Source organism: Anabrus simplex, chromosome 9, assembly GCF_040414725.1.
Source record: "Anabrus simplex isolate iqAnaSimp1 chromosome 9, ASM4041472v1, whole genome shotgun sequence".
NCBI classification, from domain to species: Eukaryota; Metazoa; Arthropoda; class Insecta; order Orthoptera; family Tettigoniidae; genus Anabrus; species Anabrus simplex.
The window spans coordinates 43,361,474-43,386,133 of NC_090273.1; the positions used below are offsets into that span (position 1 = coordinate 43,361,474).

The 24,660-nt window shown below is 42.1% G+C and overlaps 1 protein-coding gene across 1 annotated transcript in view; it reads right to left on the minus strand.

Annotated features, from left to right (window-relative positions):
• LOC136880850 (TOG array regulator of axonemal microtubules protein 1) overlaps positions 1–24,660 on the minus strand; it is a 437,167-nt gene that overhangs the window by 31,925 nt on the left and 380,582 nt on the right. Inside the window, exons 19-23 of the mRNA XM_068229140.1 lie at positions 15,132–15,340; positions 14,033–14,119; positions 10,758–11,197; positions 8,831–8,959; positions 584–776 (exon numbers count right to left, since the gene is read on the minus strand). Of these exons, the coding sequence (XP_068085241.1) occupies positions 584–776; positions 8,831–8,959; positions 10,758–11,197; positions 14,033–14,119; positions 15,132–15,340 (1,058 nt within the window). The remainder of the gene's footprint in view (positions 1–583; positions 777–8,830; positions 8,960–10,757; positions 11,198–14,032; positions 14,120–15,131; positions 15,341–24,660) is intronic.

Consider the following 24,660-nt stretch of genomic DNA (forward strand, 5'->3'; position numbering starts at 1 on the left):
AAAATGCCTTCCATTACTGTATTTTAAATAAATAAATAAATAAATAAATAAATAAATAAATAAATAAATAAATAAATAAATAAATAAATAAATAAATAAATAAATATATCTTTATTATAGACTGTTATGTTTTTCAGCATTCAGTCTGCAAGCCTCTGTAAATTTACTAATCGCCGCACAATCCGCTACTTGTAACTCGTTCTGTGTCCTCGTTTAGTTCTATACCTCTTTAAATCGTTATAAACTGAGTCTAAACATAGCCATCTTGGTCTCCCTCTACTTCTTACCCTTCATAACAGAGTCCATTATTATCCTACGTAATCTATCCTCTATTCACCTCACATAACCCCACCACCAAAGCCGGTTTATACGTACTTCTTTATTTCCTCATTCCGAGTACGGTACCTTCCTGCAGCATGGCGTAGTGAACTTCAGAACCTACAGCTGAATGTTTCTTCCTGTGATTTATAATTCTGAGTTTCTACAGCTTAAAAACAAGGAACTGTGACCATTCTCTGAATGGGTCTACAGTTCATTTCTGGAAGTAGGTCTATGGTTATGAGATATTACGTTAAATACAAACCGTTTCAACGGCGCGTCGCAAAGCAACAAATAGCTCCGCACACGTCTGACAGGCTGCTCTTGCCACTTGCGATCTCAGGTTACGTACATGCTTTCCCAGATATACAGTGACAGTGTGCAGGTGAGACTGAGGAAGTTCCGGGTGATGACGCAATAGACGAACTAGAGTCTGTAGTCCCTGCATGGTGACTTCCCTGCAACATAATATAGATGGTATCCACTTCAGAAATTGGACTATTGGACAGAAATGAACAAGACCTGCGCTCACTGAGCTGGCTCAAGGCTCGTGAGCAGCAGAAGGAGTGCCAGACACAGTTATATACACTTTCTGAGTGACAATGTACACAAATAAAACACTGCAGATAACTTATGGCTTTTTTATAAGTTTTGTTAAATATACAGCAGTCTTATGGTCATTACTGTAATAATACAGGGTGGCCCATATTTATATATACTGTTCCTGGGATTTATCGTGGAACGCAGAGGTAAGGATGCATGTGGGGTGAATGGCTGGACAATGGATCACTTAGAGGAAAAATACATTGGAAATTTTATTTCTTTCCTTTCTTAAAATTTAGAGAGAGTAATTTAATGACATAACAAGAAACAGTTTAAATATTACTTGGGGATATTCACATTAACAACGAGCTCATCAGCTCTAACAATGCATTGGACTTAGAAGTCCTTAATCAGGTACAAGATTAATTGGGAGAAACTCCCAGTCGTTAATCTACATATGAAAGAACATAATTGCTCCTGACAGGTACAATATTATGAAAAAGCATAGTTGCTCCGAACACATTATAGAGCCTTAGCTCCAAGTAGCCTCAATCAAGCAATATGTTGTTATTTACATTTTCAATTACACTGGAAACCCATAGGCTGACCCCACTTCATGGCATTCATATACGGGTTGTCCCATGGCGGGCTTATCAATTACAAAATTGCACAACCAGTAATGTACTGTTTCCCAAAGGGAAACTAAACATAGACACGATTACCTGAAAAACCATAAAGAATACACAGGGGAATAATTACTCATTCTACTAGGCCTTAAGAAGGAAAAGAAAAGGTTACACAAAACAGGCCATTAACAAAAGGCAAAGAGGTGAAACACCAGCACTTCTTTGAAGAAAATTCTGGAAAGACAAGAATCTAAGTGAGCGTAAGGCCCAATGAGACAGAGGTTAAGCCTGGCCTAAAAAGGGTGACTAAAGGGGAATATTTAAAGGCCAAGACACATTTCCAAAATTTAGAGGTTGAACACTTTAGTCACCCAGCTTAAAAGTAGAAGGAGAGAGTTCTGAGGGTCACTACTCGTGCTCTCTTACATTAAATATTTTCCCAATAGGGAATATAAATTGAGCCCGAAGACTGCACAAAAAATCCTACATTTCAGCCCCCCCCCCAAGAATAGATTACATATTAGATTTTAAGGAAAACTGCTGAAATCGTCCTCTCCAAACACACGCTGGCTCAGTCACATGTTTAGGTAAAATCTGCCATTACCTGTTAGCGCCGGATCTTCTTCAAGCCAGCCACGCCCTGCGTCTGCCCCCCCCCCCCCCCCCCTCCCTCTAACCTCTGTTAAAGTCACACTCTCAATAACCGGAGCAAATCAGGCAAGACGGCCCTAAAGTGCTCTCCTTAAATAGCTCCACAGGGGAAGTTCTAGATTAAATTAAAATTCAGAACGTTGATAGACTAAATTTCCATAAACTTCCCCGGATTTGATAGGCTCTAAAACTTAGTTACAGGCAGATTGCGTTAGAGGAGGAACCAGGTGGAGTGTTGACAACTTTGGCACAAAAAAATCAATAACCAGAAAAAAGGTTTACCATCTGCAACAAATTAATTTTCCCTGGTGGTAGATAGGGATATTAGCCCATCAGAGGTCACTAGAAAATAGATGCTAGTGCCATCTAAACATCGGAGAAGAAAGTTTTAGAAAAGCTTAAATGTTCTTGGTCACTGTCATAGATGGCCATAGTGAGAAAGCGCAGTTTAGCTGGGGAAGGTGTACCCCTGGTACATGTATGATTTTTAAAATTACCAAATACTTTTAATGGAGCTACTACGGTATAGATATGGCTAGTAATATAATATTTTGGAGTCTGACATAAGTACATAATTTCACTTCTCAGCATTTATTAGTAACTCTAAAATAGAGTAAAACCTCCCTTTAGTGGAACCTTTATTAACCGGAAAACTGTCTATCGGAAAAAAATCCCGGTCCTGTGAATTATGGTTTAATTTTCATGTTTATCCATATTTAACGGAACCTGTCTGATGTGGAAACGGAAGGAAATTTTGCTACTATAACGGAAAATACTGTAAGTAAATTTCCTTTCTAATCCTTTTCATTACATGTGTATTTTGGCCAGGAAATGTCTGTCTGTCTGTCTGCTAATATGCGTTTGAGTGTTTCCTGTAGGCCGAGGCTGCTTCTTAGGCTAGAGAGGTCGGAGCACTCTGTGTTGATGTGGGTCACGGTGAAGTCGGCAACACAAGAACACACTGGGTGGGGGGGGCTCTTCCTTCTTCAGGAGATAAGGGTGTGTAGATCGGTAGGTAATCACGTTAACCACTACACCACAGAGGCGGACATTGTTTTTACTACTATACCGCAAAAAAAAAAAAAAAAAAAAAAAACAAAAACAAAAAAAAAAACCACAAACATATGAACTCACTGGAGGATTATCTAACGGAGATTTCTATTTATGGTTTTTATTTAATTTTTTAACGACCTTTATGAAACGAAATTCTGTATACAGCGGATAAAATGTCCGGTCTCTTGGATTTCCGTTGAGGTTATGTTTTGCTATATTGACTCAAATTTCAGCTTTAAAGGCCTATACCGTATAATGTCCGGCTCCATGGCTAAATGGTTAGCGTGCTGGCCTTTGATCACAGGGGTCCCGGGTTCGATTCCCGGCAGGGTCGGGAATTTTAACCATCATTGGTTAATTTCGCCGGCACGGGGGCTGGGTGTATGTGTCGTCTTCATAATCATTTCATCCTCATCACGACGCGCAGGTCGCCTACGGGAATCAAATCGAAAGACCTGCACCTGGCGAGCCGAACATGTCCTCGGACACTCCCGGCACTAAAAGCCATACCGTACACCATTTCATTTTACCGTATAATTACTGAAAGAGATATCTAAGTTTAGAGAAAATGTGATCGAAAGATCAAACTTAGTAGGTACCGCACACATTAACAACGCACCGTCTTTTTTAAATAGATGGTTAAGAACTAAATAGGAACGTAAAACAATACAAAAACATACTTTTTTCTGAAAATTTAGGAGAATGTATTGCAATATAAATGTATTTTTTGATCCCTTTACACTTCTGGGTTTTCTTAATTAAGCTACAGACCCAACATGTACCTGTTGTGGATATCGGAAATTTTTTAAAAAATCTTCAGGACAGTCGACGGTGAGTTTTGAACGCACGATCTCTCGAATACAAGATCACGGCAACGCGATAGGTTCCGCGCGGCCAATTCCTTTGTTATAGAAACGAGAATAACACGCACTGTTCCGTTTATATTGAACCCTTAAGGATCATTACGATGTGGCATTCACCCCCGACGTGTTTAACGATGTTTTTTTTTTACCCCGATAGTAGTGTTGGAGCACCCACGTGGGTGGACATGCTTATATCGCCTGTCAGCTGCGTTGAGGTAGGGTAATGTAGAAAGCGTTCTGGAAGAATTACGTCATGAAGAAGTCATTTCTCTCCAGCCTCCACGCGGTGACCGTTCTCTCTTGCAGCATACAAACCCACGCCTTTGCTATTAGCACTCTTTAAACTGGAAGAAAGCAGATGGCGACGCCATTTCGGCTCATCATCCCGTCCAAAAGCTGGCTGGTTCTCTTGCTGTGATTTTTAGAAGAAAATCTATTGATTTTTTGGCGCGACGTCCATAAAATCAGGCTGCATACTGTTACGAATAAAACGCTGTCTGATTCATAGATATAATTATTTAATGGTTGGTGGCGGTGATTATTGTTTTAAGAGGAAGTACAACTAGGCAACCATTCTCTATTAACACTACATCAGAGGGACGAAATGGAAGAGTGCGACATTTCGTAAAATGAAGATATCGGCCACAGAAAGACAAGAGCGACGAAGGGCGTGAAAATGAAAAACGCCCTAGGCCTCGAGTACTCTAATACCGCCGGGGTCGGAAAAGAACAAGAGTTGATCAAGGTAATTTGCATACGATAGATGAAAGTGAGGAGCCTGGCACAAGTAAGTGTTAACAATGACAGGACTCAGCTAAGGGCCCCGTGGTCTCCAACCAACTCCTTCGCTGCTACCCCCACCCACAGAGAGAGAGAGAGAGAGAGAGAGAACGCAACAGCCACGGAAAGTCATCTTTTATGTTACGAGTGAGATGTTAACGTCCGGTTCGGATCGGATGGAATTTCTAAACAAAATTTTTACCTACTACCGTATGTTAAATTCTGGCATTATTATTATTATTATTATTATTATTATTATTATTATTATTATTATTATTATTATTATTATTATTTTCATATCAGGTTTCTGAATATACACATTTAAATACAGTCCATTTTCACTAGTTCAGCTACCAAACGCATAATATGAGACTGCGTGCAGTAAGCGTACGTTTAAAAAAGACTAGTACCGTAACATTTTAAAAATCGGAATATACATACAGTGTTAGAAATTTGATTCGTTATCTCTTTCTGCTTTCTTAATCTGTTTACCCTTCAGGGTTGGTTTTTCCCTCGGACTCAGCGAGGGATCCCACCTCTACCGCCTCAAGGGCAGTGTCCTGGAGCGTGAGACTTTGGGTCGTGGATGGAACTGGGAAGAAGGACCAGTACCTCGCCCAGGTGGCTTCACCTGCTATGCTGATCAGAGGCCTCATGGGGTGAAGGGAAGATCGGAAGGGGTAGACAAGGAAGAGGGAAGGAAGCGGCCGTGGTCTTAAATTAGGGACCATCCCGGAATTTTCCTGGAGGAGAAGTGGGAAACCACGAAAACTATTTCGAGGATGGATGAGGTGGGAATCGAACCCTCTATACTCAGTTGACCTCCCGAGTCTGAGTGGACCCCGTTCCAGTCCTCGCACCACTTTTCAAAGTTCGTGGCAGAGTCGGGAATCAAACCCGAGCCTCTGGGGGTGGCAGCTTATCACACTAACCACTACACCACAGAGGCGGACTAGAAATTTGATATCGAGGAACAATAGGATTTATGAAAACTAGAAATCAATTTTACATTCCAAATGTTAGAATTGGAAAGGAATAATGGAATATGTTACATTTTTATTAACTACGCTACGAAATCACGCAGGTTTCTCTGTAATAAACAAATTACATCTCTAACCGATGTGTGCGTCTGTCCCATCGTCTTCTGTTCGTAAACGCCCTCTTAGAAATGTAGGGTAAAAGGAGATATGTTCGTGATGCAAGTAAGTTCGTGATAAATCTTTGAATAAGTATCACGTGTCCGCTAGAGCGATGAAGACCAATGCAAGTAGCTAGAGACATCTGTTAAGAACTCAGGGAACTAGTAGTAATATTGAAATGCTTAGTCTGCAATAGGGGACTTCATGATACTTATTCAGAGATATATCACGGACTTACGTGTATCACGAATATACCTCCCTCTACTCTATATTAAGCCGATCATCGTGTCATAAATAAAATAATAAATTTTCTCGGGCTCGGATGTATAACAGAATGCTAAATGACGGTTGTTTTTGTGAAAGCAAACGACTCAATAACAGGGGTTTTCCGTTTTCCTTTTTAGTACTGCAAATGCACAGCTAGAGCTGCCGTCAAACCGTCCTAATATGACTAAAATATGGCACTTTTACAAACAAAAAATGCGCAAAACATGAATTAATTTCGAAATAAGACCAAAATATGCGTTTATAATCTATATAAATAATAATTATGGTAACGAGGGTGTGTCTGTACATTGAATATTTTGGCAAAATTTTCATACAGTAATCCGTTTCAGGTCTAATAATGACCATTTGGATATTTGTTTAAGCTTTGTTGTCTGTTTGTCTGAGTTCTTGTAAGTAGAAAACTACTGGATATATTTCTACTGAACTTCATATTTAGAATCTACCTGTCCTTGGATAGGTTTAAGGGCCAAATTCATTTCTAAATCCCTGAACAGACTGGGCGTTTATAGGACGATTTTACACTCCTTAATATATATTTGTTAAATTAGGTCTATCAAAAGACTGTATATAACAAACTTTTACGTATATGTTATTTCCCTTATGTTATGTCATATACTTATTTATCGTACGACTGTAAATAATGGAGATGTTTACGAAAAATCGGATTTTTAGTCCACGTCCCGTAGAATACTTGGTGCATGTCGCTTCAAGGTGGGTTGACGGAAACAACTAAATCGTTACTTTTTTCGATAGAACACATAATAAGGGAAGGAGGTTATAATCAACGATGGGTTTCATGAGTCTTCAGGCACAGCACCACTCCAGTGGTCAGAGAAAGAACAATACATAACCGAGACTTTCGCACAGTCTCGAACCAGGAACTGTACCGTACAATAAACTCTCTAATCGTCCTCATTCTGTCTCTACTTCGTTAATCTTTATCGTAATTCACGTTACTGCCACGTTCTTAGATAGAAAAATACCGGGCGAGTTGCCCGTGCGGTTAGGGCATCCGGGAGATAGTGAGTTCGAACCCCAATGTCGGAAGCCCTGGAGATAGTTTTCCGTGGTTTCCCATTTTCACGCCGGGTAAATGCTTGGGCTGTACCTTAATTAAGGCCACGGCCGGTTCCTTCCCACTCCTAAGCCTTTCCTATGCCATCGTCGCCATAAGGCCTATCTGTGTCGGTGCCACGTAAAGCAAATTATAAAATTAAAAGAATAGAAAAATACTAGTTTAACACGTCGTATTAATCGTTTCAATACAGGCATGTAACTTCGCATAAATTCATGAAGGAAACATGTAATCCATTGCAAATTCCCGTACGAAGAACGGGTACAACTGCTAGTTATATTAGAGAGAAAGAAAATCCACAAGGGATAGCTGTCCTAGATCAAGGGGTACCTTACGGTAACAGCATCAAATAGATAGTCATTTTAGTATTATTTATCTGAGGATAAAATGAGCTTATTGATTTTTTAATTTTGAAATTCCCCTGTTGTACAGCTCTCCCCGATCAGGAAAACTTTGTTTTTCTTTTCATATATTGTACACATAGTGATTTACCATTGGTAATGAATTTCGTAAATCATCTAAAGAAACATCTTTTAAAAACGAAGTAGGAATACCGAACTGAAGGAAGAAATTGACTAAAAATTTTGTGACAGATCCTCGCGCAGCGAAGAGTAATTCAATCACCTCCCAGCAACTGGCGGGTATGTGACACTTTTCTTCACAGTCCTTAAAACAGGGCTCGTAAAGTCTCTTCTTTTCAGAATCAACTTCTTTGGCCTGTGAACTGTTACTCTCAAACCTTATTGTTGGATCAATACCAACGCTGATGGCCTTTATAAAAAAAAAAAAAATATAAGGTTCCTAGAAGGAAACCATAATTTAATTTCATCGACTGCAAATGTTAAAAAATATAAGCTCTATAGGTTTTTCAATCGTGAAATTACCAGCGTTTCGCCCCAGTGCAGCAGTAGGCACATCAGTTGGAATGCTGCACCTATCCAAGACGCTGCAGCTAGTGCGCCGTTGGGACACCACTGCAAGCCTTCCATATAGGACAGTGCAGTGACGGCGATTAGCCCACTGCTGCACTGGGGCGAAACGCTGGTAATTTCACGATTGAAAAAGCCTGAAGACTTAAGAGCTTGAACAACGCTGATGTTTCTCTTTCTGTCAATCGCGACATTGTCTGCACGTTTATTGGATCCATCGCTAGAGATACAGTGCACTTCTTCAAAGACTTCAAATCTACCAGATTTTTTGAGAAGTTCTGCAATACTGCTCCTGACCCTATGGTGTCTGTAATTTATAAATAGTTCCCCTTTCGGGCAGAAAAGAAGAACATAAGGGAGGTTTCTATCTCGTTGCAGCGACGGAACTATTTTCTTGGCTGCTACCGGGAAGGCTTCGGTTTGCTGTCACATGCAAATAAGGGCAGGGAACAGAATATAACTTAACATAAACAATCAAGTCCTGATATGTATCTAAAAACACACAAATATTCAACATTTCCGTTGGATAAACCAATTGGAGATGAAGAGTAAAGAGTCTACTCACCACTCTTGGCTCTCCAGCTGGTGGAAGCACTGCTGCATGGACTCGCGTGGTCTGTCAACAGGACTCAACGAGTCCGGGAACAACTCGGCCTGTTTGGAAGTTGCTCGTACTCGACTTGTCTCCCGACTCCTGGAACACAGATAAGCGTGTTTTAGAAACGTCTTGAGAGGGCAGCGTCTGAAAAGTTAGTGCAGTGCTTTCTTAGTCAGAATGAAGGCTATTATTCTTTGATTTTCACTCGTGTCTCTACCATGAGCAATCTTACTCACAATATCATTTCTAGACGTCACTGAGGAAATCAAGGTACAAAAAAAAAAAAAAAAAAAAAAAAAGTAAGTAAAGATTGAATTATCTCTCTAATCCTTTTCTGAAACCATGTTTTCTAATTGCTTTTGAAGAATTTGATGAAGGAATCGAAATGAATTAAAAACGAACAAACATAATTCGGTATGCAGACGACACCTTGGTACTTGCTGACGGTTTAGAATGGATGAGATTTAAGAGGAAAATATTCCACGTTTTGGTCAAATTAAACTGAGATAACTATTGTATGTTGGTTATTCAGCCCGAAGGCTGGTTTGACTTTAATTTTTAAGGGAACGTTCCATTTTCAATGTTTGTAAACCTCAAGCGTTTGTAGATTTTTTTTTAATGTGCTAAGTTTACCTGCAATTCTACGGCTTCCTTCTTCCTTAAGTTATTAACCAATCAGCAATTTTTGTGTATATATTTCTAGCCAATTAAAATTGGGGGCTTGTACAGGCATTCTGCGTATCTCAAGAGAGTTCTGGAAATTTCCCCTCTGAGTTGCTATAAAAGCTGGTCGCTTTAGGGCCGTATTGTCATCTTCATCGCTCCAGTCTAGTGTGTATGTACGGCGTAATAGGAGGCAGGGGCAGCCTTGCCGTCGTCGGAAGGCCCAACAACTTAAGGTAATGGCAGGTAGCTCTTAATATGTGATAGCTCTAGGCAGATAACTTGAGGGGAAGGTTTCAAACTTCTTTCTTAATGTAAATTTCTAAAGTGTCTGTTTAAATGTAAATATTCGGCAGGTCTCAGGACTCGGTTTAAATCGCTGCTGGGATATATGTAAATTTAGGGAATAAAAAGTGTTCACCCTCTTTGAATTTCCATTCAACTTGGTTTGGGGGTGACTAAGATTTTCTAAACCATTCTTCACAGTGTTTTGGTACTTAATATTTCGCATCTAGTCACCCCTCTGTAGTATAGGCTTAGCCTCTCCAACTTCGGGCCATAAGCCCATTTAGGATTTTAAGTGTGTTTCAAAAAGAGTGCAAGTGTTTCGCCTCCTAGCATTTTGTTCGTGGCCGATCGACTTAAAACTGATTTTGTACATTAAGGCCATTTAGAATGGGCACTCATTGCCCCTGTTTAAATTGTCATTATTCATAGACGAGTGTGTAACAGACTGTCGAGCAGAAATTACAGTAAACACTGTTTTTGAAGTCTTCTAGTGTAAATTTGGCAAGAAGCGTGTGCCTACGAGAGGCTGGACTTTGCTAAAATTTTGGAGCCCAATTTCCTAGAATGTAAGTGAGTGGAGCAATTACGCTCTTGTAAAATTGTGTACCTTTCGAGCTACAATGCTTATTCCTTGTAAACTATTGTGTCGATAATCTTCACTATTGTACCTGGTTTTTGACTTTAAATCATTGTTATTGTGGGACCTGACGAGCTCAATTATTGCTGTTCATCCAGATTTTCTAACTACCAAATTTGAAAATGAAAACAAAAAAAATTCTCAATTTTGTGTTTTAACTTATGCTCTGATCGTTTCACTGTCCACCCATTCACCCCAGCACCGTCTTACACATCTGCGTGCCACGAAATCCCAGGAACAACTATTATTTATTACTATTTATTATTATTATAGCACTAGACTACGTTCTATGACTGTTGTACTCACTTTGCTCTTGAAGGTCTCGAGGTGGTCTGTTTGGTGCTAGAAGGCTGAGTGTTCCTCGCCGTGGCTCTCTGTTGTCTCTTCTGCAGAAAGCTGAAGCTGGGTTTGGATTGGATCCCGGTCGCTATACTTGTAGACGAGACAAGTGGCGGAGGGTCATTGTCCAGAGTGAGCTCTATGAGTTGCGGCACGGGGACGATTCGGGGCGGTGTATTTTCCTGGATCAGAGGCGGCAGCTCTTCTGACTCCACACAATGCGGTTCCACCGGAAGGTCATAATCTAGTTGCGATGGGATGTGTTCCAGGGCGGCAGGCGCCGACGTGGTTGACGCGCTTTCCGTCTTGGGGACTGGTATGTCCGGCTCTTGCAGCTCGATGTTGCTGCTCGATTTCATTAGCGGCGCCTGGCTGGGGGTGGGCATATTCTCGTACTCCATAGCCTGCTGACCACACAAAGACATTACGGTAGTATACAGGCTAATAACAGAGAGATGTCACTAGAAGGGAGTAAAATCAAGGGGGTGAAGAAACTTAACTTCGAGAAACAGCCATCGACAAATCCAAAACACTAACAAAAAGCGACGCCTGTCTCAAAATGTGATGCTGAAACAATGCACAACAGCCATCCGCCCGGAGACCCTGTTTGCGCTGGAGTGTCTGTCACTAAATAGAAAAGGTTTAGTTGAGAAACTGGAAGTCAAAAAGAGAAGATATCTCAGAAAAATCCCAGGCTCTGAAATGGAAGAAGGTGTATACCACAGATGTTTTAGTACCTTAGCGATTGGACTGAACCCAACTTGTCAGAGAAAGCAGCCCTCTCCGCGCGAATTAATAAGCTGGAACTGGCCTATCTACTAACTCAAAACAGCTACAACAAGCGACGCCTGTCTCGAAATCTGATGCTGAAACACTGCACAATAGCCATCCGCCAAAGGCCTTATATGGCCTGGAGTGTCTGTCACTAAATAGAAAACATTTGATTGAAAAACTGGAAGTCAGAAAGAGAAGAATTCACAGAAAAATCACAAGTTCAGTAATGGATAATTGGGGGAATACTGGAAATGTATAAGTAGCTCAGCGATTGGATTGAACCCAACTTGTCAGAGAAAGCATCCGTCTCCGCGCGAGTTAATAAGCTGGAACTGGCCTATTTACCAACTGGCACTGGTCCTTCTCCCCAGTTTTATCCCCTGATCCAAAGTCTCCCGCTTCAGGATAGTGCCCTTGAGTTGGTATAGGTGGCACTCCTCGCTGAGTCCGAGGGAAAACCAACCTTGGAGGGTAAACCGATTAAGGAAAAAAAAGAAAGAAAGAAAGAAAGAAAGAAAGAAAGAAAGAAAGAAAGAAAGAAAGAAAGGACCAACAGACCTTCCTGTTAACAACGAACCAGGAACTGTATAAAACCATCGAAAGAATTAGGACGACGATGATGATGAAAAGGAGGCTGACCTTTCATGGACACATTAAAAGGATGAATGAAGAGAGATCGACGAACAGAATACTCCTTGTGCAAGAAAAGTAGAAAAAACAGCCTGGGTGGCTTGGACAGGAGCGGAAGGACCTAGCGGAAGTGGGTGTGAACCAGGAAGAGATACAGTACAGAACAATATTTAGGAAAAAGGTTGTGGGAGTGAAGGATGCACCCGAAAAGCCACTGGCCAAGCTACGATCATCTCTGCGGAAAAGCGAGAAGGGAGAAGCCAAAGACTCTAGAAGAATATTTTGCGCGAGTGCAAAGAGAAGAACATTAGTCTGCGTCACAGAAGGGCACGTAGACTGTGTAAACGTGGCTCTGGGAAGGCCGTATCGATGAATGAATGAATGAATGAATGATTGAATGCGAGCTGTATGTACGAGGGGCGTTCAATATATAATACAACACATTTTATTTCTCGGCCAATTTCGGTTTAAAAATGGAATTTTGTTAGGGATATCTTTGAATATTCCCGCTTCGTCTCGTAAAGTTTCTTTAATTTCCGATAGGTGGCAGCGCTATAACTCGCCTTCAAAATGGCGTCTGTAATGGAGGTGCGTACCAAACAGAGTTTCTTTGGCGGACAATCAGGGCATCACAGATATTCATAGGCACTTGCAGAATGTCTACGATGATCTGGCAGTGGACAAAAGTACGGTGAGCCTTCTCGAAGACAACGCAAGACCTCACACAATTCCGCGCACCCGACAGGAACTCACAAAACTTCAGTGGACTGTTCTTCCTCATCCATCGTACAGCCCGGATCTCGCGCCTTCGGACTTCCATCTGTTTGGCCCAAGGAAGGATAAACTCCGCGGGAAGCACTACGTGGATGATGGGGAAGTTACCGATGCAGCACGAGGTTGGTTCCGACATCGACCAGTCGAATGGCACCATGCAGGCATACAGGCCTTCACATTACGGTGGCGCAAGGCCGTAGCATTGAACGGAGATTATGTTGAAAAATAGGGGTTTGTAGCAAAATGACTGGGGAATAACGTGATGCATTTGAATCCTCAATAAAACCAAGCTGCTTTTAGAAAAAAATGTGTTGCATTATACACTGAATTATCTTTGTATGCCTATCGTTAGTCCTGTTTCTTGATACTGGATCGGGGATGAGGTGAGTTGAATTTATATGACATGCTTTTATGGTCGGATGCCCTTCCAGACACCAACAGCAGTTGAGGAGGTAATGCAGATGGAATTAATTATGGCGGATGAAATAAGGTTAAGGAGGTGGAATGAATCGGCCGCGGCCTGTGAATAGGAACTGTCCCAACATTTGCCTGGAAGTGGAAATAGGAAATCACAGAAAACCATTCTCAGGATGGCCGACAGTGGAGTTCGCACTCACTCGTTTCCCGAATTGCAAAGGTTGGCTCCATAGCCGTAGCGTGGCCACTCAGCTTAGTCCTCAGAAGTCAAGCATCATAGTACCATTAACGCCAAAAGGTCTGAATTAAATTTTAGCAATGGTACCCTCTATCTTCTCTAGATGGCTAACTGAATGCCACTACGTACGAAGTGCATTGCCATATTTTCACGGAACAAGGTAACCAGACTAACAGAAGGCCTGCACATTAGGACTAATAAAAGGAGGACAACTTTCATTAAAATATAACGTGAAGAAAGACAAGATCTATCTAAATCTTTTTATTCATTCCCCTCCCTGAAGGGAAGGGGCGGGCCACCTAGAGGGTAACGCCCTCTCTCTGGCCAGGAGAAAGACAAGAGCTCTCCTTCTTCACTTCAATTTCGTATTTAAACTCTTCAAGAGTGGTAAAGAAATTGAGGTCGATACCTTGAGCTGTCGAAACTTCTGGGCTCGTTCCTTTTCTTCGGCTTCCAGAGAGGCGAGCGCTCGGGTTGGGAGAGACTTGCTCAGCATCTGGAACAAGGAATAGCACAAGGTACAGAGGCGTTCTTGACATCGTGCAGTGATGTAACTTCTGCATTCCCGCTACTGCACTCACAGCCGTGCCCACTGAGGGCATTAGGGTTTGTTTACGGCGCGGAAGCAGGGCAGAAGGCATTTAGCCGCAACTGGGCGCTGCGCAGGTTGAAATGATGGATTCAAGTTCCTTTGAACTTGCAGTGTAGATGAGGACACAGCCCATAGGTACGAAATGATATGCCCAAAAAGTTTAGCTGCAGTGACAGATCGGGAGGAATATATCTCTCTCAACAAATGGGCGAAAGGTAGAGATGTTTGATATGTGGTATTGTCATTCCAAAAAACGTCCTCCTCCTTGGCTGAATAATCAGCGTCGTCATCTTCAGTTCAAAGGGCCTCGGGTTCGATTCCAGACTGGGTCAGAGATTTTAACCTCAAACGGCCAATTCCCCTGGCTCGGGGACGGGATGTTTTTAATGTCCCCAATATTCCGGCAAATCACACTTAACACTATCCTCCACTACAGTAACACACTGTTTCCCATAGATGGCAGATGCCACCCACCCTCGTCGGAGTGTCTGCCTTACAAGGACTGCACCAGGCTAGCAATATCCACATGAAATAATAATAATAATATAATAATAACAACATAAGTAATATATTGCAGAGGGTGTCCCAAACACTTTGAATGACAATATACACTGTGTTAACAAACAAAGGTACAAAGTTTGCCTCTCTGATGGATTTGTATTTATATATACATTTTCTTTACTGCGTTAAGGAAGTAAGGAAGAGGAAGCAATTTTACTTCGGATCGTAGAAGGTTCCATAGATGAGCAGACCGTGCGTAAAATCCATTTTAAAATGAGGTTGTTCTGGCAAGGGGGGCGGACAAGAGCAACTTCTTTGGCTCTCTTAACAGAGCAGACACGTGATAATTTCAAATAATGTTCCATCGGAGATCAAGGATAAAGGAACTGGTTGGTGAAGGGATTGAAGTACTTACATGAGACTGTAACAGAGGTCTATTTCGCTCAGGTGACGCTTCATCCGGTTCGTCCATACTTCTGAACTCCAGTCTCTCTGTCAGCATAGCGAGGGAGAGCGGCTGGTTAGCGGGTGGTGGCACTGGGGTGGGGGCGGCGGTGTCCACCGGGGGCAGGAACGGCTCGGCCGGGGGCGTGAACAGCCCGCTCGAGTCGGGCCGCAGCGCCGCTGAAAGACAAACGACAACCTTCTAAAGCAGACTCAAACAATTTGTGACGTCAGAGCACCTTTACGGTTCGAGAGCAGCAAAACAGAGCAAGCAAGTGAGCAGGTGAGGAGAAGGCTGAGGAGGGGAGTAACTAACTGCGGCAGATTTTAGGGCCCGGATTTTTATGCAAAACATAAAATATAGTATTATCAGTGAAATACAGGGTCTCTCATAGAAAAAAAAAAAGACCGTCGAAGCGGCGGTTTTACTCTCCGATACGTAAGCTGCAGTTAGGGAGCCCTTGCAAGCAGACTGCAGGTGTTCGACCTGGCAAGCATCAGCCGCCAGTCTGAATCTCAGCTGTTAACATGGTTATCATTGCAACACCGTATTTCCGTATGTTAAAGTTCTGGTTTCATCTCAATGGTCGTGTAAGCAGTCATAACTCTCGCTATTGGGGTGCAGAATATCCTAATGGTGTTTATGAAGTCCCTCATTATGATAGGAAGATTGGTGTTTGGTGCACTGTTAGTGCAAGATGAATAATTTGGCCTATTTTTTCGAGGCGACAGTAAATGCAGAGAGGTACCCAGATGACGTTTTGACGCCGTTCTTCAATCAGTTAACTGAAGAAGAAAAATCGCGTGGATGGTTTCAACAAGATTCAGACTCTGCTCATACAGCAGAGGATTCCCTTTCTTACAATCTCGGAAGTGTTTGTAGACAGAGTGATCAGTGCTGGTCTGTTTCCCTCTCGTTCTCCAGATCTAACTAAAAAGTAAAAAAAATATTGAACAAATCCTCACACATTGGAGGAACTAAAATAAAACATTACGAACGAAATCAGAAACATTACAGTGGTAGAACTCACTCGTGTCAGCCAGAATGTGGTTACCAGATACGAGTACAATGCCTGTATAACCCAGAAAGAACGACACTTCAGCATCTTTTATAAGGTTATTTATTTATTTTATTTGGCGTATGATGAATAATGACAACCTATAAACTATTTACACAACCAGTGAAAGATGAGTACAAAGTAAATACAAATTATCATATCTATACAGTCAAAGAAAGCAATTTACAAAGTTTAAAAGTACAAGAAGAAAACACAATATATTTACATCGCTATCCACCTATCAACTCTGACAGTTCATAATATACACACTGAGTGCGAGTGATGTACATGTCACTAAATGTGAATGTCCAAACCTGCCACCCACTTCACTGCTTCGGGTGTTGCTGAGTTGAGGTCTTCCATGGTGCCAGTGAAAGCACGGAGTGGACATTCCTGCACTACATGTTTCATTGTGTGTCGAACCTCCCCACAATCACAGTATGGAGAAACTGACCAGCCCCAGATGTGTAAAGTAGATGCTCTTCTACCTACTCCACATCTCTTGCGGTTTAGTCTACTCCAGGTGCAACGTGGCAGATCAAAGTCTGTCAGCTTTGTGGATGGGTTATTAATATCCACTATTGCCCGAAGTGGGGATAAAGACCACTCTGTTAACCATTTAGAGGTGGGGTTGAATTCGCTAGATGTTATCTTCACGGCTGTCTTCCAAGGTAAGATATCATATAAGATTGTATACACGCTTAAAGCAGGGCGGCCGCGCGCGACCTAAGTTCGGCTGAGGCAGCTGCCGTAACGCAGAATACAAACACTGTTCGTTCGGTCTTAGCTTATATGAGATACTCTGCATGTAATATTCATAACATATGCAGTAGTATTAATGCACTAAATTTACAAAAATGCTCGTATATTCCTTTTGTTATGGCTTATGGTAAAAATGAAATGTCGTATGGCTTTTAGTGCCGGGATATTCCAGGACGGGTTCGGCTCGCCAGGTGCAGGTCTTTCTATTTGACACCCGTAGGCGACCTGCGTGTCGTGTTGAGGATGAAATGGTGATGAAAACAACACATACACCCAGCCCCGTGCTATTGGAATTAACCAATTAAGGTTAAAATCCCCGACCCGGCCGGGAATCGAACCCGGGACCCTCTGAACCGAAGGCCAGTACGCTGACCGTTCAGCCAACGAGTCGGACATGGCTTATGTTTAAGACATGAGCCACTAACATTATTTTAAATACCTCCATATTTTATGACCAAGTCATCATTGTTGCTTTAGATAACATTTATATACTCTATCGTTTTCTAATTTTGGCATTATTAAACAATCGAATTAGGAGCATAATAAACATACTCCAAAATTTAAAAAAATAATGTTATGTACTGTATATTACACAACGTATTATTGTAGCTAAGTTCCTGTTGCCCTCATGCTCCGAAAATGAAACAAATACGTGTTACTAAATAAGTTAATATAGAGTCTGTCTTTAAACCCCTATTAAGTAACACAAATAGTACCGTAATTTTCTTTTATCGTGATACGCAGTGTGTGACCAAGTACTTCTCGATGTTTTCTATCGTGATGTTTTGACGCTTATCCGATAAAAATTCTCTTGTAGGCTAAGAAGTACCGTTAACATCTTAGGAAGTCAGATGAAGTTTGCCAATTAGTTTACTAAAAATGAAAATTCACAGCCTGCTTCCAGCCATTCGACTGGGTCAGGAATGGAATGAATGAAACTCCCATATAGCGGCGAGGATAGCAATTGTGCCGGCTGCCGAAGCCTGTCGCACTCCTCTGGGGCAATAATCAATGACTGACAGATGAAATGAAATGATATTGGAAAGTGTTGTTGGAATGAAAGATGATAGGGAAAACCAGAGTACCCGGAAAAACCTATCTCGCCTCTGCTTTGTCCAGCATAAATCCCACACGGAGTGACTAGGATTTGAACCACGGAACTCAGCGATAATAGGCCGGCGCGCTACTTGAAAAGTGATAATGTATATCAGGTGCTCATTTTGCGAGCGAGTAAAAAGTGCCCATCTCTCAATACGGAGGAAAGCGAGTTCACTCTAGGTTTGACCTCAGACCAAGTCGACTTCAATAATCCATGGTCATTAGAGGGAGTTAATTTGCTCGACGTAATTTATTTTTCATGACTCCGGTAAACGCATATGGGATTTATGAAATGGAAAGTTGCGTTCTTGTTTGTCGTGTCGCAAATAAAACTGGAGATCTCATGGCTATGGTCATGTCACGCAAAGCTACCAGTTTTTATGAACAGCCGAAATTATCTCAGAGTGTAAACACAGCATTTTATGAACGCAATTAAAGAGAGTGGATGGAATCCGAGACCTCCTAGCAATTCTTTTGCTAATAATAATAACAAAGGCAAACATTAAAACTAAAATAATAAACCGATTAGTTCCTAAATCACCGTGTATATACTCCTCACTATAAAAGAATCACGAAAGACGAAATGAACAACACAAACCCTATGAAAATAAGGATTTTGAATCAAATGAAAAAGTTATGACATTATACCTTCTATTTAGACTGAACAGCTCCCACTCCTAACAAAATAATAATAATAATAATAATAATAATAATAATAATAATAATAATAATAGAGGACCCGTGGTGCTCCGCAGAATTCGTTATATCTGTCTGTTAGGTCAACAGCCCAGAGGCTGGTTGGATCCTCAAATAGCACCACCAAAGGTTATGCGGTTATAAGGAAACCGCAAAAACCAATGGCAGCACCAAAATGAGGCGTACTAGGCAAGACGAGGAGTGAGGTAGTTTGCCATTGCTTTACTCACTGGGTCAGAAAGTGCTATTGCAGCACGACTGACCCTATGAGCAACACCTTTCATAACACTCAGATGCACTAGCCGTGCTCTGAATGTCATTACTTAGCACCACCCATACCCCAGCAGCTTCCATGTTGTCACAGCCATGGATGAGACTGGGACTTTGGTGAAAGCTACACTTTATTCTGGCCTGTGCCAAGAGATGGATACAAAAGTACTGTATCCATCAAGAAATGGCAGCAGGCAAAATTCGTTATAATAGGTCAGATAATTTATCTTGATATGAAATCGCTCCATGCTCTGCCAGGGTAGGCCTAATTTTTGAATGTCTGGTCGTTCTCCTTAGGTCCTCCTCTTTAGGATTTGGATTATCTCATGTGTCAAGCGATTTTTTTTGTACATTTCTTTATCATGACGTTGACTGATATTTTAAACTGTTTTGTTGTTATAGAGTTATTGTGTATTTAATTAAAAGTTATAGTACCGAGCTCGATAACTGCAGTCGCTTAAATGCGGCCAGTATCCAGTATTCGGGACATAGTAAGTTCGAACCCAACTGTCGGCAGACCCTGAAGATGGTTTTCCGTGGTTTCCCACTTTCACACCAGGCAAATGTTGGGGCTGAACATTAGTTAATGCTACGGCCGCTTTCTTCCCTCTCCTAGCCCTTTCCTGTCCCATCGTCACCATACTACCTATCTGTGTCGAGCGACGTAAAGCAAATTGTAAAAAAAAGTTATAGTGTGGCATTATATTGTTTCGGGTGGAGCTTCGTCCTTGTTGTAGTCCATATTGTTTGGGAAGCAGTTGATCCCTTCAAATAAATAATACAACTATGGGCTAACTGTATATATTTACGTGTTGCGCTATAGTTAGAGCTCTACGCGGATATACATAATATTATCCGCATCCGCACCCACATCCAGGGCCGGATTAAGGGGGAGGGGGGCTAAAGGGGCTGCAGTCCCGGGCCCCGCGTGCCAAGGCCCTTGGACGAACGTAAAATTGTATAAAAAGGTCTGCTGCTCCACCTCCGTGCATGTATATGAATATTTACGCTCGCAAAATATCGAACGCGCACTCTTCCTTCCTTCTTATCAGCTGTCCGCGTTAGTATTTCACCACTGCTAGAATCAATTACCGTCCGGAGACACGAATCCTCGCTATTTACGCACTGTAATTATTGTAAAGTTTATTGTTGACAAAAATTTAAATCTGGCTGCTTGTGAGTACGGGCAGAGGGGGAAGGGGAAGAGGTCTAGAAAGTGAGCGGGAGGGGACAGGGGAAGCACGGTGGAATGCACATGTTATGCTATATCTTTGCATCAGGAAGAGAACTTCCGGTTCACCTCTGATTGTTGAAACATTCGTGAGTTACAACTGTAATGTTCTTGTAAAATGGATAGAAAATATCCTAGTGGTGCCAGAAAACGTGTTCTGTTTTGTATGTCGATTTGATAGTGATGATGAGACAAATGTAAAATATGTTTTGGCATTATGAAATATTAATATGAAAAATAGAGAAAAATTGTAGTCTATTTCAACATTTCCCTATTCATCAATTTCAGTGGAAGTAGTTCTATAACGACTTCAGTATGCTGGTCTTATGTGATGTTACGAAGAAGGGGCCCCACATTTTTAAATAGCCCAGGGCCCCCAAACACCTTAATCCAGCACAGCCCACATCCATATCGGCGAATGGTTATCCGCGGATATTCCAACTATCCGACCATATTACACCCAAGGTACGACAAATACTGCCCGACAATGCCTTCTGTGAAGGAGACGCCGCCACCTGGTTTCAACCTCCCTCGTAGACTATGGTCCGCACTGAACAGGATCCGAACAAACCACGGACGGGAACTGTGCAGTCAAGTGGAACAGAATCCCAACGCCTGAGTGTGACTGTGGCGCTACAGAACAGACAGTGAAGCACATCATCGCAAAATGCAGGACTAGAAAATACAATGTCAGTGCTAGTGACTTTGCTTTTGCGACTCCCAGAGGATATAGACTATATAAACAATTTGGGCATACGTATATAGTGTAGATCTTACAACAATAGACGCTGTATCTCTAGCCATACCCTAAATAAATAAATAAATAAACCACCAAGGTATTGTAATGGATAGATAACATAATACAATAGGCCTGATATCTGGAAACAGCCCTCAACTGCGACACGTTCATGAGGGGTTTCCTCTTTCAACAAGTACAGATATATTGAGTGGTTTTCTTTCGGAAACTTTGTTCCTTCTTTTTTCACTAATTACGTGCGGGAGCCAGTTACGCTTAGGTGAGATTTACGGCTTTATGGACTCAAGGCTCTTTATATATCACCATTATCCCGTGCCAATGTCAAGGGTCGCCTCACCACAAGCAGAAATAACGGCATGAAATGTATGAAAGACTCGCTTGTACCGGAGTGAAAATCAATAAATATAATTATTCAGAAACTATCAGCAACATTATCCGCACTGCTACACAGTTTGCATCCGCCAAGATACTAACTTCGGGCTTGATTCCAACTGTCATTGGGACCGTCGCCAATCAGCCTAGGCGAAACCGAAAACTGTGGATTCGACGCTAGTCCGGATCATTTTGCACATTTTTTAACCACTTTTCACCCCCACCGTGCCGATGAAGGCTGAACTCGGACTTAAAAGGCATCCAGAGTGTCGCAATTCATCTCAGCGACCCCCAAAAGTATGGATTCGACACCAATATTATTCATTTTCGATTATTGTTACGTGTCACTCACTCCCATCTCCCAAGCTTACGGGTGCTAGGGGCGTCTTGTTTCCACAGTATTCTTCTGCAGATAGTAAGTCATGTATTCATCCTTACCAACCTTGAAAAGTATGGATTCGACACTAATATTGGACCGTGCAAGTGGCCGCTCGATTTGGGTCACGGAGCTATCAGCTTGTATTCGGGAGACAGTGGGTTCGAACCCCTCTGTCGACAGCCCTGAATAATATTTTCCGTAGTTTCCCGTTATCACACCAGGAAAATGTCGGGAATGTGTCTTAATTAAGGCCACGGCCGCTTTTTTCCCCAATTCTAGCCATTTCCTATCCCGTCTTCGCCATAAGACCTATACGTGTCGGTACGACGCAAAGCAACTAGTAAATAAATGAAAATATTTTTCTTTTATTTGTTAGAAAGAATTCAAAACAGTCTAGGGAAAGGTGTTGAAGTTCATGCCGATCACCCTAAAGCAAACTTCTGCATAATTAACGGGAAGGACTGAACTCTGAATGGACAAATGCTCTCAAAATGTCGTGCAACATCTCGGCGGTTCGATCAGCTCTTGGTCATCTGTTAGGATACTGCCGCAAAGGAGAATTGCTAAGGAACATCCGTCATCTCATCACAGAGTGAGAGCAATCATAGCATCTGCACTAAAAGATTTAAACTAGAGAATTTATGAAGAACTGCACTGTATCTCTTCCACGGCGTCTAACAGGAGAGCAGATATTGTCGCCATCCACTAGCAGACTCGGACAGTTGTTTTTCTTAATCCAACCATCCGGTTTGAAAGAGACTCATCCGAGGCTAATAAAGTTGACCGGGAAAAACAGAGCATTTTATGAAGTACGCATCGCGTATCTGAGTGAGAGACATGACATTGGTCCGTAATGGATGTGCTATTCGGAAGGTCGCATATGAGAAATTAAAGTGAGGAGCCTGGCATAACTAAGCCAGTCTCAAGTAGAGTTCTCGTGGTTGCCAACCCAGGCAAGTTGAGTGTCCTTACGACAGGTAAGAACTTCCCTCCTAGAATCTACCTATATTTATCCGAGCAACACCCGTGTTAACCACCACAGGACATTAAGTGCTCCCTACGAGAACATCTATTCTGATAGTTTATCAATAATTAATTCACTTTTTCCAGAACGACTGAAATATTCTGATGGTAACTTGTTTAAAGCCTGACCTGACTTCCAACGTACAAACTTTTCTTCCCCCACAAAACCTCGAAAACTTTTATTACGAACTCCTCGCACGCACTGATACATAGAACTCCATAGCGGATCTTACACTTCCGCTATTGCTGTCAATAATAGTGAATCAATAATACTGACAGTATTGTGAAGATTTGACCCTACAGTATCAATATTACTGACAGTATTTTAGATCAACACGAAGTAAGTAAAGAATCGATAGATTTAGTACTGGAGTAAGAATGATAAGGAAAAGGCTTCTGTGGATTCACTCTTTGTTTTCTACGGAACACACTGTAATCCGTGAATCCGTGACTGGCTTAAAATGCGCGAAAAATATATTCCTACGTAAATTTACTACCGCCTGTGTGGTGAAGTGGTTAGTGTGATTAGCTGCCACCCCCGCAGGCCCGGATTTCATTCCCAGCTCTGGCATGAAATTTGTAAAGTGGTACGAGAGCTGGAACGGGGTCCACTCAGCCTCGGGAGGTCAACTGAGTAGAGGTAGGTTCGACTCCCACCTCAGCCATCCTCGAAGTGGTTTTCCGAGGTTTCCCAGTTCTCTTCCAGGAAAATGCCGGGATGATACCTAACTTAAGACCATGGCCACTTCATTCCCTCTTTCTCGCATGTCCCTTACAACCTTCCGACTCCTCCCACCCCCACCCATAAGGCCCCTGTTCGGCATATCAAGTGAAGCCACCCGGGAGAGATACTGCTCCTCTTCCTCAGTTGTATCCCACGACAAAATGTCTGACGCTCCAGGACATTGCCCTTGTGGCGGTAGAGGTGGGATCCGCCGCTAAGTCCGAGGGAAAAACCGAACCTGGAGGGTAAACAGATGATGATGATGATGATTTAAATTTATTAACCTTGTTGATTTTTACGTGCTCTGATTTTAGCGCTGTGGATGAATCCCTAATAATTGACATGAATTGAGTCTTCTTAAAAGATATCTGAAGTCCAACTTTTCCCTGCTATTTCTTTCAGAAGGTTGATTTTCTCTAAGGCGATCTCTATACTTCTATACTTTTAACCAACGGCCGTAGCCGTGTTGAAACACCGGATCCCGTGAGATTTCTGAAGTTAAGTAACATTGGGCGTGGTCAGGAGATGGATGGGTTGCCACGCGCTGTTGGTGGGGGTTAAGGGAATGGAGGAGCGAAAAGGAACTGGCCACCCTACCGCACGTAAACTCCGCCTCAGGAACACCTCTGCGGAGGTTCGGACCTGCCTTCGGGCAGAATAACCCTTACCTACCTATACTTTTATTGTACGTTTCCCTGCGTTTTTCCACAACTTTCTTAGGGTGGAAATAATGTCCTTTGAACAGTCACTCCTTATTTGTGGACCAAGTGTCCACAAATGTAGCGACCAGCCATCTATTAAAAAGAAAAAAAAAAAAAAAAAAAGAAATATGAGAGTTAAGAGGTTACAAAACACTGCACTACCAGCCTTGTCAGAAATACGCAATAGATAGGGTTGCGTCAGGAAGGGCATCCGATCACGTCTGCGCGTTCTTAATTCTCGTAACTTCTGAGGTGTAAACTAGGCGTAGTGGAGTAATACCCGCATGAGGCGGTGTCACGGAAGGTCAGTTACCGCGGAAGGTTCACTGACACTCCTGTATTCGACACAGTCAATATTCCCAGCAGACGAAGGTCAGCAGTACGATCGAAATACTCTGCCTCTGGTCTTCTTGTTATATCACTCTCACA